Source organism: Lepisosteus platostomus, chromosome 10 (assembly GCF_059453375.1).
Source record: "Lepisosteus platostomus isolate fLepPlt1 chromosome 10, fLepPlt1.hap1, whole genome shotgun sequence".
NCBI classification, from domain to species: domain Eukaryota; kingdom Metazoa; phylum Chordata; class Actinopteri; order Semionotiformes; family Lepisosteidae; genus Lepisosteus; species Lepisosteus platostomus.
The window spans coordinates 52058866-52075223 of record NC_142620.1 but is presented as its reverse complement, the minus strand read 5'-3'; the positions used below and the strand labels follow the sequence as shown (position 1 = coordinate 52075223).

Below are 16358 nucleotides of genomic sequence, written 5' to 3'. Positions count from 1 at the left end.
CGTTATTCGGGCAGCTCTGACCCCAGATACATTTAGTCCTGCGCATCAGCGGTTTGGGTTTATTCTGCCCGCTCCAAGCCAGACTCCCTTTGCTCATCTCAAAGCTCTACTTTATTGTGGAGCTATCAGGTGATTACAGAGAAGTCTTTTGAAGAATGTTATCCATTACGTGCCCGTTCGTTAAACCTGGCAGCCACGGGCGGCTCACGGTACTCCTGGTAACAGAGGACCGCAGTTTAGAAACGCGCCCCGGGGTGTTAATTTGCAGACACCGCGCCCGGAGGCTGTGAGGAGGAAATGGGGGAAATGTGTCACCGAAGACACTACATCGACGCTTCCGGCCGGCGTGGTGAGTCTTCCCATTCGTTAGCGTCCCGTCTGGAGCTGGTGGTGACAGGAGAGCTCGGTGATGTAGGGTGCTGTTTATTTACCCTAATTGTTTTCTCTCGTTCAAGTCTCGGGGCTGCGGTTTTCTAAGACGTTGATTGAACGCACTGCCCAGGGTTCAGTCTTGCACGCAGCCAGCGAAGGTGGCTTAGAACGAGGTGCTTAAAAAGTCAGCAAAGTTTGTTTTTTTTCCTCTTCCAACCTACTTGATTTTAAAAGTTGCGGCAAGAACTGTTTTTACTGGCCCACTTGAGCACGGGAACGATGAGTCTGATGGTTCTGCTAATGAGATCCAAAGCGAATAAAATACCAAGAGAGACCTGCAACTCAACGTCCAAGAGTGCTGTTCTCTCCAGGAGGCTGCTGTGCGATATGTAGAACGGAGATTCGCGAGGATTGATATTGTAGTGTATCGGCAACGTTTAATGTGAAAAATACACTTTTCAGGGTAATACAAGATTAACATCTACTTTTGTCTCTACTTTCTAAACTAATTATGATTGAAGATTTCAAAAAACAGGTACAAATAGCCCCGTGTTGTGCAAACTGCGCAGGTTTCGTTTTGCGCTTCACCGCCATGTTTTGTGCTGCATTAGACAAGTGAGAGTCTGAGAAGAAAGAAAACAAAAACTCATCTTGTTCATATGTTTTCTCGTTACATAATGAAGGTCAGAAAGGGTTATTTTAATAATTAAAAAAAAATCTGAATTAACCAAGATTTGGGATCCAAGAATTTGGCAGATTGAGCGACCAGTGTATTACAGTCCTAACAACTGGACCAGCAGTTACTCTAGACAGCTCCCTCTGCTGGTCAGAAGTAAGAAATACCGCGTTGTGAACTCACCCCAAATTGAGTTTGGGACAACTGAAGAAGTTGTGATGGGTGAAATCTTCACAACCTAAGAAATACCACTTGCTCTTGGTTGTAGAGCAGGCGGTGTTTAAATGGGGGGCCTTAAATACCTTTCCTTTATGTCTGTGTTTTACAAGTGCGGTAATTGTGCGGTAATTCAAATTTAGCAAACCTCCAAAATCGTTCAAGAAACGAGGCATCACTGGATACCATAACTTCAAACGTTCTGTGCACAAATTTCCACAGAGTATGGAATTTCCCTCAACGTTTTTTTAAATTACAGACATATCTCCATTGAGCTCGATGAGCCCAGCTGATGTGCAGCGAACAAGAAGCCGAATCTAATTAAGCCTTTCTTTGCCATTTTTAAAGGTCTAGTTAAATTGTGGGCAGAATGTTTTTTTTTTGTTTGTTTTTGTTGGGCAGTTTCGTTGAACGTGCTCAAATCAATTTCAGATTGAAATAAATTCAACACACAGAGCTGGAATGCGCCGGCGCAACAGCGAACCCCCTGCTGGAAGGTGTGGGTATTGCACTGTAATGTGACAACAGAGCAGTTCCCATGACCTGGATCAATAAGGTCTGAAATGACCAATGGGTGGAGACCTCTTCACCAGGGCCTTCGTGGGTTGTACAAACAGCACCTGGCATAACTGGCGAAGCATAATGATTGAGCTTGGAAAACAGGGACAGTGAAATATTAACTGATGAACTTGCCCAGCAATGTGACCACCATCAGAATGATGATGACAGGAACTGGCCTTTCTACAGCAGCTGAAGAAACACACGTGAGAAGCACTCGCTTCCCAAATGTCACTGTTTCAAGTTGCATTGGGAAAAATAAAAGGAGGGTGCCGAAGACAATGTTCTGCACAATGGTCAGGTTTCGTTTTCGTTTTTTAATTGGACAGCAAAATGAGTGACCATGGTACCTGAGAGTGCACAATTGTTCCCCACCAAGAGTCTTTAATTACAAGACCAAATCACAGAGTGACTACAGCAACCATAACAGAATCGACACAACACACCTGAAAAGGAGAAATCCCAAGATCTCATGGAACACACTTTCACTCTTACAAATTATCAATGCGACATGCTGCTCTTTTTTTTTCAGTAGGCACTTGTGTGAGATCAGAAAACCTTCTTTGGTCACAGTTGAGTCTTCTCAGCTTCAGTGTCAAGGGATCAGTCCGAGCGGGGGTCGTGTGACGAGGACCTGTTGTTGTCTTCTGCTGCTGTTGTGACCAGGATGGCAGACGAGCGCAGGCAGCCTCACCCTGCTGATATCCCCATTTCCGCTGTTGCTTCCCAGGGATGAGGATCAGTGGCTGGACTGCCTGGGAGTTGGAGCACAGTGTTGCAATCTGCCCATGGCACCCCCATACTCCCCCACCAGCTGTCTGGTCAAACACCCCAAAACATTGAACAAGAGTAACAGACCATCTGTTCTTTCAAATTAAACATCTATCCATTTTCTAACCGCATTACCCAATACAGGGTCGCTGGGGGAGTCTCTCAAATTCAACAGAAATGTTAAGAATAATAACACTGAAAAATACAGAGCCATACTAGCCAACATTTACAAGGGTTAAACAAAGAAAGCCTCTAAAAACATTCAAATTAACGTCCACAAACAAGTTTTTTCATTTGTTTTTTTTTTGCCTTTAAAAAAAAACTAAATCCAGGACCTTTGAGAGTGCAGTGCAGTATTATTTTTACATTTGAAACTTGTTTGTCGTATTGCACTTTCTTCGAACATAATGTAACTTTTTTTTGGCACAGTCTTTTTTTAAAAAGCAATTTCTTAAAAACAGTCTTTTTTTTTGCAAAGGTGTACAAAAGTATTTGTATTTTTGTTTTATTTATTTTTTTCAGGGGGGGCAGGGGGTTTCTGGAGTGTGAACGGTTTGGTGGGGAACCTCATGTCTTCTGATCCCTGTAGGAATGTGTAAGTGTCGTTCCTCTCCAGGTCCTTTCCAGACCTCTGGGCCTGTGTAAAGTTGTGTTCTCTGCTGCTGTGTCCTTACAGTCTGCGCAGTGCAGCTCATATCATGTTAATTGTACATTTTCTATTGCTCTTCCTTCTAATCCGAGCAATGTGTATCTCCAGTGTACAGCAGAACACCTACACAGTTCATATACATTTCTATGTTTAATGACTTGTATATCTTAGTTCAATAGACGTCTCCTGATGAGTGTCCAGCGGAAGAATTTTGGCAGTGATCGTTTCCGTCGTCTCTTGCTCACAAGACACACAAAAAATGCAGCATGCTTTTTAATGCCTCCTTGTTCACAAGAGGATATGAAAATGTAAACATGCAAAATTGTATCTCTGATGATTTAGGTCTGCTCCTCTCGAAAAACCTCTGAATATATTCTATTCAGCAAGGGTGAAAGCCCTTGTCTAATCATTTTAAAACCCAATATGGCACATAGGAATTTTATGTGTTGGTAAAAATTCTATATGTTTTTTTTTTCTACAAATCACAACCTTCCGAATTCAAAACATATTTTTACCATTTTTGTTTTATGAAAATATATATTTTACATTTCTTTATCTGCATGTAATAACACCTAATAAATACAAAATCTGCAATGCATGTACTTTGTCGTCTGCACTGCTGCCTGCCAAAACCTACAGAATGTACAGAAGTCCTTATATTTTATAAAGGAATCTTCTCTGTCTTTACAATGAGATGGGAGAGCTCCCTCACTCAGATGTACCTATAGCTACACATGATTTATTAAGAAGATAAAAGTTAACAATTTAGGCTTGCCTTAATACATGCAAAGCTTTAAGTTAATATTAGTCACTGTCATGTTAAGTAACTGGACCTCTAAGCATCTACATTAAGTAATCCAAAGACTCTTTCAGGACATATATTGCTAAAAGGAAATTAGATTTCAAACCTAATGCTCCTGAAAGACTGTTGTTAGGTTTACTGTAATAATTAATCTTAACAGTTCAATAAAAGGAGTTCAATGGGGTTTTTTTGCGTTAATATTTTCACTGCCTTTTTTTCTAAGATTCAGATTTCTGCTCCTGGTTTAGCCAGAAGAATACAAGAATTTAAGAAAGGTTAAGCACACCTAGCCCGTTTAGTTTTTCAGTCGCTAATTGATCCCAGGATCTCATTTAGCTGGTTTCTTGAAAGAAGCTTCAGGATATCAGCTTCAGTGACATGGCTGGGAATCTCCTCCCAGACTCCCACCAGCCTTTGAAACCCTCTAAGCCTTCATCCTTCTGCACTAGGCCAGTATATTGTCCTAGAATAGCCGTCTTTCAGCTGTCTGAACACATTCACATCTGCTATAACAATTTGAAGCAAATGGCAGGAAAATTGCCCTTTTTTATTTTTTCTCGCTGGGGTTTCACTTAAACGCCCTCCCCAAAAAGCAAGGAAAAAGTGGCAGAGATAGCAGCCTCCTCACATTCAGAACTACGAGTATATCTAAAGCCCTCACAGTACCACTGTCTTTCCCTTCTGTCCCTCTGGCCCCCTCACATCTTGTGCCAGGGAGCGATACAGAAATCAGGAAAGCTCACTGATATCAAATGGGGCACGCACATGACTGACATGACTACAACCCAGCAAGAAGCTCTGCTCTTCCACTTGAGACCATAGACATATCAGATTCTGAATAAATGGGGGGAAACGCGGGTATTTGTGTCCCAGAGACCCTTTGAATTGCACCACCTGAACCCTCCCATGCTTCAGCTTAGCTGTTTTGCAGAATTCACAATCGTTTTAAAGCCAAGGCCTATTTCTCTAATTGTCATGTTCTTAAACCCGTGTACTTTTTGCTCTACAGATCGCAGGGTTCCCTTTCTCTTTATCATTTTTAAACCACAGGCAACAGTTGCCTCAAGCTTTTCTGGCAAAAGAATCATGCACACTATCCAGGGAACCGCAGACCAATACTTTTATCTCTGATTTTGTCGCGTGCTCTCGGTTATTTTTCTCTGAGGCCCTGATCAGGACGGTCGCCGCGCGGATTCTTTTGCACTTGCACGCGTTTTTCACTTGTGTTTGATTTTGGGTTGGCCTGTCCATTTTTTTTTTCTTGTTTTTTCTTCTGTTTTTTTCCGAAATTGAGCTCCGCTCCGCGTTATCCTCACTGCTGCCGAGATCCCGGCGGCCCCGTCGGCCCTGCTGCGCGGCCCCGCTACACCAGCCCAGTCTGCATGTGAATGTGCAAGGGGTAAGGGTGGTAGACCAAGGGCGGCTGCCCGTGAGCCACGTAGTAGTTGCTGAAGTTGCGGTCCGCTATGTACGGGGCTGGCTGGTAGAAGCAGGTGACGTTGGAAGTGTTGGGGATAATGTTCTGCTCCCCCAGGACCTTGAGGGCCAGGATGGTGATCATGTTGAGGGTCTGCCGCCGCTCGTGGCCCATCAGGCAGACGGTGCTCTCGTTCACCACCCTCCGCAGGGTCATCAGGTAGTCGTACTTGCTCTTCTCCTCGCCGATGAAGTGGTTGCGCAGGTAGGACTCGATCTTGCGCTGCTGCTCGTTGACGTCCGGGAAGTCGATGAAGAAGCGCGAGCACATGTAGCGCTCCAGGGTCTTGATCTCCGTCTCGCTGGCCGGCTTGAAGTCCCGCACCAGCAGGTTGCTGTACTTGAGCAGCCCCCCGCCGCGGATCTCCTCCGGGTTGCGGGTGGCTATCAGCCGGTACCGCAGGTGGTCCATCGCCTGCTCGAAATCTCCGTACATGCTCTCTGCCACCACCATGATCTCCGGCAATTCCCTGCTGGTGCCTTGAGAATTCCCTGCCTCCCTGACCTGGCTTGGCAAATCTCCTGCCTTGCTCGTTGAATCCTTGGCCTGGCGAGCTGGCTCCGATGCCTCGGGCAGGACCACAGGAAAGCTCTCCCTCTCCCCCATTTCTTGACCTTCATTGGCTTGGTCTCCTGCCTTTGAGTCTTTACCCTGTAGGGGTACTTCAGGGGCAGGGGCAGTCGGCTGAGAGCTCTGACTCTGTGTTCCTCTGCCCGCGGCCAGTGTGTTTTTGTCCTTTACCGTGGCGTTTGTGGCTGGGGTTGGCAAAGCCGCACCATCAGCACGCCTCTCCTTGGCTTCGGCTTCGGAGCTGTTAACCTGAGACTCTGGATGCTCGGAGGGAGGTTGTTTGGCTGTGGTCATGGGGACCTCTCTCAAGGATTCTGGTTCTTGAGATGTTGGCTCTTCAGCAAGATCTGGTAGTTTAATACTTTGGCCTCGTGACTCCTTCTCTGTGAATGTCTTTACGGGGCAAGGGAGCTGACTAGGCACAGCTGAGGACTTTTTAGCAGGGGCCTGTGACCCATTTCTGGGGGCCTGTGATGGCAGTTCTTTGCTGCTGTGATTCTGAACTGGAGCTGGCAGTTCAACAACCATGTCCTGTGAGTCTTTGGTGGGAGACGTGTGGGTCTGGGGTGGTAAGACCTTTGGGGTGGTAAGCCCTAACTCTTCCTGGTCTGATTCTTGAGCAACACATTCCTCTGCTTCTGGTACCACGGTCAGCAGTTTGTTCTGGTCTGTCTCCGGAGTCTCCTCTCCGTCCTTCTGTGGTTTACAGAGTCTGGCCTCTAACTCCTCTCTAACTGTTAATAACACACTATCCTCCACCTGCAACACTGTGCCCACCACCGGTTCCTTTCTTTCTGAGAGGGGAGTGCCCTCTGTTTCAGCTGACGTTCCTTCAGCTTGGTGGTGCTGTTCTTCGTTCTGAGCTGGCACATCCTTGGAAGGGCCGGCCGATGGGTTTTCTAGGCCTAGCCAGTCCTGTGGTGGAGTTGGTGACACCATGCTGGGGACAGCGGGTCCCTCACTCTGCTCATTTGAATCTTTGCTTGAGGACAGCACTTCCTCACAGGCGGCTGCCGTTTGGCTGGCACCCTGGGTTAAGGAAGCATTGTCCCCCAGGGCCCTTCCTCTGGACCAGGCTGTACTTCCTTGCCTCCGTTCCGTCTCCTGGTATGACTCCAGCATGCGGTCGAGGATGATCTGGAAGGAGTCCACACTGAACTCGAACTGGCGGCGCAGGGAGTTGACGAACTTGAGCTCCACGTTCTTCCCGCTGTTGTTGGACAGGGAGATGAGGCTCCAGCGGTCGTGCTCGGTGAAGACCTTCACCATCTTCTGCACGTATGCCTCCTTCATGGTCAGCGCGGTGATCTTGTCCTTGTTGACGCACTTGGGCAGGAAGTCCAGCAGGCAGCCCAGGACGACCTCCTTGATGATCTGGAAGTCCTCCTGCTTGGGCAGCTCCACCCCGAAGATGATGTCCAGGTCCTTGTAGCTGGTGCCATTCTCCTTCACGAGGACGTGACTGGCAGTGGAGCCATTCAGCCGGACGTCACGGACAGTGATCTCCTTCTCCACCAGCCTGTCCTTCACCACGTGGATGATGTCCTTGGGCTTCACCTCCAGGGTGGGGAAGTTGCCCCTGCCGTGAATGGGTATCACCTCTGTGAGCACCTGATCTAGGGTCTCCACCTGCTCCCTGGTGAGGTTGTGGAACCTGCGGTCCAAGTGCTCCGTCATGTTTTATAGCTGTGAAAAAACAATCAAAGCAGAGAAGAAAACAAGCTGTTAAAACCTGGTTTGGGCAGAACATGCATCGTTTATTATATTTGTCCTTGGAAAGTGAACATATGTAAGACCCTGCGGTTGCTAAGCAGATCTAAAGTGCGGGAAAAGGGTAGGCTGTGCAAATAATAAAACTGTTATGTTTGTTTTATGTACTGAGAGAAGGGCTTGAAATTTTTCCAGCAACAGCTTGAATTGATACAACTATGACATTGATTTTTAAAGCTTTCTTTTAACCCCTTTGTTAATGCTGTGCTTGCTTTCAGTATACAAAGCCATTCCTGATTATCTGTATAAATTCGGTGTTGAATTATACTCCTTTTCTGGTGGCAAAGCATGGTAGGAGTGTGTTCCGTGATAGATAATAGTTTGAACAAAAAGTGCTCCAGTTACTAAATGTCTGGGGGGTGTTGCAACTATCATCTTGCTGTTGTATTAATTACTATTTATAATGATCATGTTGCATTAATAATGCCTTATGTCATGACTACCCCGGCATAATGAAACAGCCCCGTTAAAACACAGTTCTGGTTGTACAGGCAGAAGGACTAACAGGGAAATAAAATTTGGAAGGACACGATCAACATGGTAGATAGTGATGTGTATGCATGACATGCAACCCCCTGCATTATTAATAGGTTCCTGAAGCTTCCATGATGCTATTATTAACGCGCCCCATATCTCGCGTTCCGTGTGAAAAATGCACGCCTTCAAGCAACACAGAGAGGTAAATTTAGCTTTCCTTACAGTGAGCGACAAAGGAACATGGAAATGCAGTTGAGAAAAACAGGGAATGGGAAACAGCTGAAGGCCCCGTGTGCAAAACTAAGATAAATCACATCTAAGAAACTCGCAGCAAAGAGAACAGTATGTTGGCCACAGCCAAGGCAATGGGACTATGTACCCATGTGTAGTGTGGCATGCGGTTCCCTCTGGCACAGTGCCCTCCACAGTGGAAACGCATGCCTCAGAATGAATGGACATATGCTAGGAGACTTTGTGTGTCACGTAGTCCACGCGGTTTCCTCTCCAAGACAGATACATGCCAATATGTTTCTTTTCCCTTCCAGGGCTCATTCCTTATTCAGTTGCAAATGCGTCTCCACAAAGCAGTGCCTTGTAGTCATGCTTTTATTGAAATCAGACGGACTGAGATCTTTTTCTCGACGTGTTCTCTGTTTATCGCACAGTTCTGTATCGTGTCTGAAAAAAAAAACCCGACAGTGTGTCACCTTCACTCTCTGCCATCATAAACAAACCCAGCAGAGACTGTGCACAAATTCAGCCCCTGGACAAATTGCATGACTACATATATACTGTGCACATAGTAGGACTGTATCCATAATGTGGGATTGCTGGTGTGCTGTTTTGTATATTTTTACTGTTATGCTTTTTGCTATATACTGTTATATGCATCCTCTTGCAAATATCAGTAATCAGTAACTATTGATGCAGTTCTACTCTGTGTAGGTACATATGTAGCACTATATATCGTCCATATGTGCAAAGTCTGTGACCTTAACAAAACATTTTGTGTATTTTGGACTGAATGCAGCTATAAGATGCCCAGGATTTGCTGTGCAAATAATTAAAAATGATAACGAGATAAGGTCAGGCAAGATGAGAGGAAGTACTTTGATGCCTACTGTAGATATTCCAAGGCAGATTAAAGTTTTAAGAAATTAAGTTGAAGCAGATTTACTCCTTTGATGCATTTTTATTTCATCGCATGTTATAGAAAAAAAAGACAAATAAGAACTAAACGCATTTCACCGAGGTCCTAGTCACAAACCATCAGGTTCCTGTGGGTATGCAGTATTTCCACTTATCCCATGCTACTCAGGAAATGATGGAAAACAGAGGAAGGTACTGGTCTCCCTGCAAAAGCGCTCATTTTCAAATGATTGCAGGCTCTGAAATCATGTATAGTGGCACCATGAATGAGTAGATAATTCCCCTGAAAGAACATTTCATTCTTTTTCAGGATATTTTGTTTTCCTTTTGATATAAGTAGCTCTATGATTATTCTATCAATGCTGAAATCCGTGTTTAAGTGGAAACGAAATGAAGAGAAAAGTAGATTTCCCCAATGCAGACCTGCTGCAGGTTCTTTCCTGTCTTCTCCACAGCGTGTATTGAGGGTTAACCTCTATGACTCACCTCTCTGCTGGCTCAACGCATTAATCATAGCTATGTCATTGATAAAAAAAAACCTCTCTAAACGAGAGACAAACCATAACACAACATACAAACCCCTTTCATCCCAGCACCGTGCAACTAATACACCGCTTTCCACAACAAACGATGTGTTGAGCAGACAAAGCAGTAACCATGACAATAATATTCATCAGACTTTTTTGAATTTGGATTGCAATGAATGGTTGAAGATAACTGCATTGAGAATGACTCAGAGTTATTGCTTTGTTATGACAGGGACATTGACTCCTCAATTCCAACTCTTTTCTGTCATGCGCTCATTTCATTCAGGACGAGAAAAGGGCACTCCTTTGTTTTTACCTAAATGCTGCTTTTGACATAAACTAGAATCATGATAATGAGGTGTTTCTTCCATATCCTCTACATTGAATTCGTATGCAAAGCAATCAGTGAACTAGAACCATTATTATTTGTGTTGCTTATTCTCTAATTAAAAAATCGGGTGCTGAAAGGGGGATTCAAATGAAATTTTAAGGGATTTAATGGGGGGTGAAGAGGTGGGGAACATACTTTAGTATCAGCCTGTAAACTTACAGTGTGCACCCCACCATAATACTCCATAACAGAAATGACAAATTTGTTGCCTTTGCATAATCACATTGTAGCCAAACACATGAAAGCTCCTTGATTACATATTCAAGGCTGTTGGAAATTTCAGCTGTGTTAAGATAAATATGTGCAAAATTAATAGATGAAGTTAACAAAGATCATCCCAGTAATACATTGTAAAAATAATAATGAGTATTTTTGACAACTTAAGTACGCTGCATCATTCAATTTTAATGGTGGACTGATGCAAAAGAGCAATATTTGTTAGTGGTAGAAATGGATGTTTTAAAGCTGTGGGCCCTGCTGTAGGACAGTAACCATAGGGTTTCCTGTGCTGTGCAGATGAACATGTTTAAACTTGCCCATTATGAAACACAAAACCCCTCATACCCTCATATCATGACCCAGTTGGGAATAACCGTTAAGATGACATATTGGGATAAACTACCTTACACACATTTTGCACAGAAACTCATAACCCATGTATATGAACTTCAACCACATGAAAAAAGCATCTGTAGCTTTCAAGTGAGTGCAATACCTTTTAATAACACTAATTTTCCACATGTCTCCAGTATAGAATAACCCGAGGTTCTCAAAATGCCCAAACCCATCTTGCATGTGAACAAATCTCTGCCCCCACTTCCTCTCTAAAACCAGCTGTTTAAAAAGACAGCTCAAACCTCATTCTCAACTCCGAATCCTGCCTTTGCAATCTGCTGGACTACAAACATGAAATGGACCAAGGTAGTACTTCTAATGTGATTCGAACTGTCCATTTCACAGCACGCCAGGGTGTTAAATATTTGTAAAACAGTTGCAGTTGCTGCTGGGAAGCATGACAGTTCTGCCTGTTGCACACTGCTCTGATTGATGATGACGCATTTCTATGGTAATGACAGCTGTTCTTAGCTCCCTGCTTTAGTCTACAGTAGCTCTTCAGTGTCTGTGTTTATGAACAGGGTCTCTCAGATCAGGATGAGTCCTACAATGAATCATTGGACTTTTTATATTTTTAGGTACTGCTTATAGTGAGAGGGCACTCCGTTGGGTAAAAAATATATTTGCTCTATTAGTTATTAATGGATTAATAATGTATTCATAGATTTTGGGAGTGTGGAACAGGCTCCAGTCATGATGTTGAACCGATACTCTGGGTTCTTTCAAGAGACAGCTGGATGAGACCGTGGGATCATTTAACTACTAGAAACCGAAGGATCCAGATGGGCCGAAGGGACTCAACTCGTTTGTAGACTTTCTTATTCTTATTTTTTCATTGTGGCAGAGATCTGTGGGTACAGTCATTTCTGAAATCGAGCTCTCTCTCTCAATGCTGATCTTCCTATGCAGCCTTTGTGAGTTTGCCTACAGCACAGTTGCAGCAACACAGTAGAAATATCTAAATTTTGAAGTAAATAAACTCATGATAATGCACACAAATTCAATGACCTTTAATTTTGATCTTTATTATAAAGAGGCATGCATCTGCAATGGAATCTACAGCAAAGCATTGAATAAAAGAAATTGAATAATCGCAAATCATGTTGGTCATTCAGGGGTCTTCAATGCATCAATGCATGTGTCTGCTCTCCTCACAGCCCATCCCACCTGCATTGCTTGGGTCCATGTCTATCAGCCATTAGCATGAGACAGATGATGTCTTTACACACGAGCCTATCACTTTATCAACTCCTATCAGGTGCTGCGCAATGTTATCTGGTATATATGCATTTGATGTATATTTGCGTTTGTGTGCATACTCACAAACTGGGTAGATTGTCGCTTCATCACTGTGGTGTTGTGCAATTGACAATGGAGCTACATCAGCTTGTCACAATGCACATTATTTTCTTAACACAATAAAATAAGCCTTGGTAAGGGGGCAGATTACTTCTGCTTCTTTTGATCACTTAAATGTTCTGTATCCATACACAAGCAGTTCCTGCATAAGATTTTTTTTTTTTACATTTTTCTTTTTTTTTTTGTACTCCGCCAACAGGTGGCCGAGTTTGGACTTCAGCCCGAAAACTGTGGGAAGTCTTTCTGGAAAGAAAAAAAAAAACTTGTCTTTGGCAAACTAAACAAGACTCGGCCACAGTGCAAAAAAAAAAATCTCTCTCCTCTCACCACCTCGCGGAGACTGTTTCTGCCTTTGCCCATCTGTCTGCAGACTGGGCGAGCTCACGAGGTGCAGTGTGCTCTGCAGTGTCCCCTGACACAGCAGCCTCGCAGATAGTAGGGCGCCAACCTTCCCCCATGAACTCTGGCAGGGCTGCAGAGGGGTGGGAAGGGGTCAGAGCCTCACTAGTGCACCTTGTACAGCACAGACCTAATGCTCTCCCTGCAAGGCAAACCTGCTTGCTGAATTACATGTGATACAAGACCAGGGGCTTTTCAACAGGAATGTATACTGTGTATTACAAAATCTGTGTGTCGAGTGACACTCTGGGTCCGTTGTAGCCCTGTGAGCTTATTTAAACAGACAAGGCTCTGTTAATTCATTTCAGTACTCTAAGGGTGTTCCTTTTTGACTTGGTTTTGTGTTCACATACTGTACTGGTTTTACAGGAAAATCTGTCCATCTCTCGGGAAGAGCCCCGTGCAGGGCTCTGGTGCTTTATTTCTGCACACAGAAAATATATTTTATTTTTGACTGACAGAGAGGAGTCTTCGAGGAGGTTGACGGGGACAGAGAAAGGCACAAGTCAGCAGTTCAGTGTTAGAAGTGGACAGGACACCTCTCGGGCACGTTGACATCCTGAAGTAAAGTGTTTTGACCAGATTTTCTCTTTAGCCCTTCGGTCTCCTTTCCCACCTTTCCGCAGGTGAACAGACACTATTGCGCTGCGAGAGACTGTGTTCTGACTCAGACCAGTGTCTACGGAGTGCGAGCAGGTTCGTTTTAAACGATCGTTCGTTTCGTTTTGACCCTACGTCTCCGGGCCGTGAAGATTGGGCCAGGGAGGGCGGGGGTGACCGGAAACAAAGAAAACAATAACAGTGTTTTAAAGTGTTGACTTCCAACCGGTTGAGAGGAGTGTGAGTGCTGCTGGGGACGATGAAGAGGCAGCGAGCAGCGAGCCAGACGGGACAGAAGCGCGAGCGAGCCGGTTCAGCCGGGCAGCACGTGGCGCTGGGAATACCCGTCAAACAGAGCGCGGATCTATCGGCCCCTGCGTGGATATGCGCCACAGACCGTCATCGATATCACAGAGACAAGACCCCAGAGTTTTACTGTAAAGATGAGCTCTGCAGGTCGGTAATGTGCAGCCATGCTGCAGGATTTTTTTCTGCTTTTCAACAAACCCCCACCCGCCCCATCTCCCTCTCTCTCTCTCTCGTTTTCTCTCTCTCTCGAATCAGCTTGTGTGTGAGTCATAGCTGGGAAAAACGCACCCAAGATACGTTTCTCTACCTGATTCTCTCTGTCCCCCGCTCCCCACCCCCCTTTCTTTAAATAGAAATGCAAACCGGGGCACACAAATAATTGTAAATCAGCTTACTTGCCATTTTAAAGCACGTGAATGGTAGCCTTAATAAAAAGAGTAAAAAAAAAAGATTTCTTTACGCTGTTTTTCACCGTGATCGACCGATCAGCAGGAAAACTCGATTCCGCGAGCCTGCGGATGTCATGAGGCGACGGGTTTCTGACACGGACAGCACGAGAGCCCTACGGACCCGAAACACGGAACTTTCCAAACGCGGAGCCGAAAGCGCGTTTGATCGGCAGCGCTGTTGGTCTGACCCGGAGGGTCGCGTCATTTTCAGCACGCTAAAGCCGAATAAACAACACCCGAACGTCGCCGTGGAGATTCTCGTGTCGGAGAGGAACGGAGTGTTTGTCTTTAAATGCCACGTGAAACCCCGAATGCCTCGGATGTCAGAGATGAATGCAGACCGTTCAGCACCGCTTCGTTTACATTCTGATTTATCCCGCTGCCACGCTCGTTTTCTGCGTTCGAGTGAAAAAAAAAAGCGACAATCAACCAACCAAACCAAACCAAACAAAAAAAGTCATTCAAGCCAACTCCATCTATGAAGTTATGTAAGATAACTTACGGCAACGAGGCCAGTGCGCGATACCCGGCTGCCCAAACACAGACGCCTTATTTTAATCATGTAAATTACAATTTACTGTCTCGAACTTTTGCAAAACACAACAGGTGGTTATCCCGCTTGCAGGGACGCGACGGTTATGCCAAAGAAACAGCGAGGAAACGTCCTGTTGCGACTTACTTCCGAAAATCAAGGATTCGTTTGATTTAAAAACGTGGGGTTTTTTTCCCCCTCAAGTTTACGCCGTAGCCCCACTCCTCCAACACGAAACCCGCGCTTTCTGCTCCCTCAGACACGGCTTAGACGCACATTATTGCCCTTCTCTGTTTCTAGACCATGGGTGTATGAGAGCCCAGAAGCGGAGATAACGCAGCAACAGCAGGCATACAGTTTACCTACAGCGGAATTCTTCTTAACACTGCGGCTCATACTTGCTCATACCTCATACCTGCAGGGTGAGGGTCTTCGCTCCTACCACCTGAGTCCGTCACACACCACGCAATGCAACCAACAAGACGGAGAAGGAGAACTACCCCCACCCCATAATTAAAAAAGTGACAAGAATCGCGAAACTTACTTACCGAAAGACTTCGGCAGTGCAAGCCTTTTGGGGGCTCCGGGTGGTTTCCAGTCCGCCGTGCCAGGTGAGGAGAGCGAGTCAGGTAAGAGGACTGCGGGAGAGGCGGGCTGGGGTTGAGAGAGAGCAGTCGCTGTCCAGGCGGAGCGTGGTGCTGAAAATGAAACTCCTAAATGTCTCGCACTGTTTTCTCGCTCGCTCAGACCCAGTAGCGTAAACCAGTTTCCATGGCAACCTGGCGTCACAGTTTTAAGGTAGTCCGGAGTAACACAACAACAATGGCTGCGTTAACAGGTGTCCTGTCTCTCTGGCTTTCTGCATCTGCACATTCGTGGTGCGTGATCTGACATACTGTCTGCTGTGTAGACGCGAACGCAGATACGCGTACGTGCGCCCGAAATCGCATCTGCACACGGACGCGAGACGGACGGGCTATTCCGAAAGGGACCGTAGATATAAATGGTTAATTTTCTTTCGCTCCCGTGGTTAGTCAGATCTTTTCCATCGAAACTTCTCTTTTGCTGAATGAGAAGCGACGGAGAGGCGTGGCTTGTAATAAACCCGTTAATGCGTCGAGTTCCCCCCCCAACCCGAAGTTATTAAATACTGGTTGGAAATCAACATCACATGAGAATGGAATAGCCGGTCAGTGGTATGTGCGTTAGGGGAGAGGGGGGAGGGGTTGGAGGACAGATTCTAGTGCCTTCTAATAAGCACGCAGAGAAAGAACAACTTCTCCTAACTAACTCAAAGTTCAATGTGTAAAAGAAATGTAACTCTTGTAGATTAAAATACTAGACAATAAAGACAGCTACGTTGTTTTTTTGGTCGTGAACAATGGGGTTCTTTTGCCATCCATCTCAATGAAAACAGGCTGACAAACGAAAGGACAAATGACGATAGTCATAGCAATCTATCACAATTCCTACGACATGTATAACGCCAGTTTACTGTAAGAATTAATTTCAGTCTCTCCCGGCTGTTTTCTGTTTTGAGAGACCGATTCTGGATGTTGACATCACTCCGGCGTCTTTGTCTTTTAAAGACCCTGGGGGCTCATTACTGTGGTTGGTGCTGCCACCCAGATAGAACGAATTCTGTAGCGACAGAGGACAGAAGCAGGCCGGGCACGTCACCGGCAGGTTC

General features: G+C 45.3%; 1 protein-coding gene and 1 long non-coding RNA gene across 3 annotated transcripts; one reads left to right on the top strand and one right to left on the bottom strand.

Annotated features, from left to right (window-relative positions):
- LOC148653986 (uncharacterized) lies at window positions 1-3836 on the top strand. Its single transcript, XR_015924896.1, has 2 exons — window positions 1-3188; window positions 3414-3836. It is a non-coding gene; the product is annotated as an uncharacterized LOC148653986 (long non-coding RNA).
- Window positions 3837-5147: 1311 nt separating this feature from the next.
- Window positions 5148-15889, bottom strand: tent5d (terminal nucleotidyltransferase 5D). Of its 2 annotated transcripts, none has more exons than XM_088597126.1 (2): window positions 15213-15889; window positions 5148-7777 (listed from the first exon to the last, which is right to left on the bottom strand). In XM_088597126.1, the coding sequence occupies exon 2, from the start codon at window positions 7766-7768 to the stop codon at window positions 5408-5410; it is 2361 nt and encodes a 786-aa protein (XP_088453252.1). In that variant the 5' UTR covers window positions 7769-7777; window positions 15213-15889; the 3' UTR covers window positions 5148-5407. The 2 variants fall into 2 exon arrangements, with proteins under 2 accessions (XP_088453252.1, XP_088453251.1); XM_088597125.1 differs by having other exon boundaries at window positions 15217-15884.
- Between the last annotated feature and the right edge of the window lie 469 nt (window positions 15890-16358).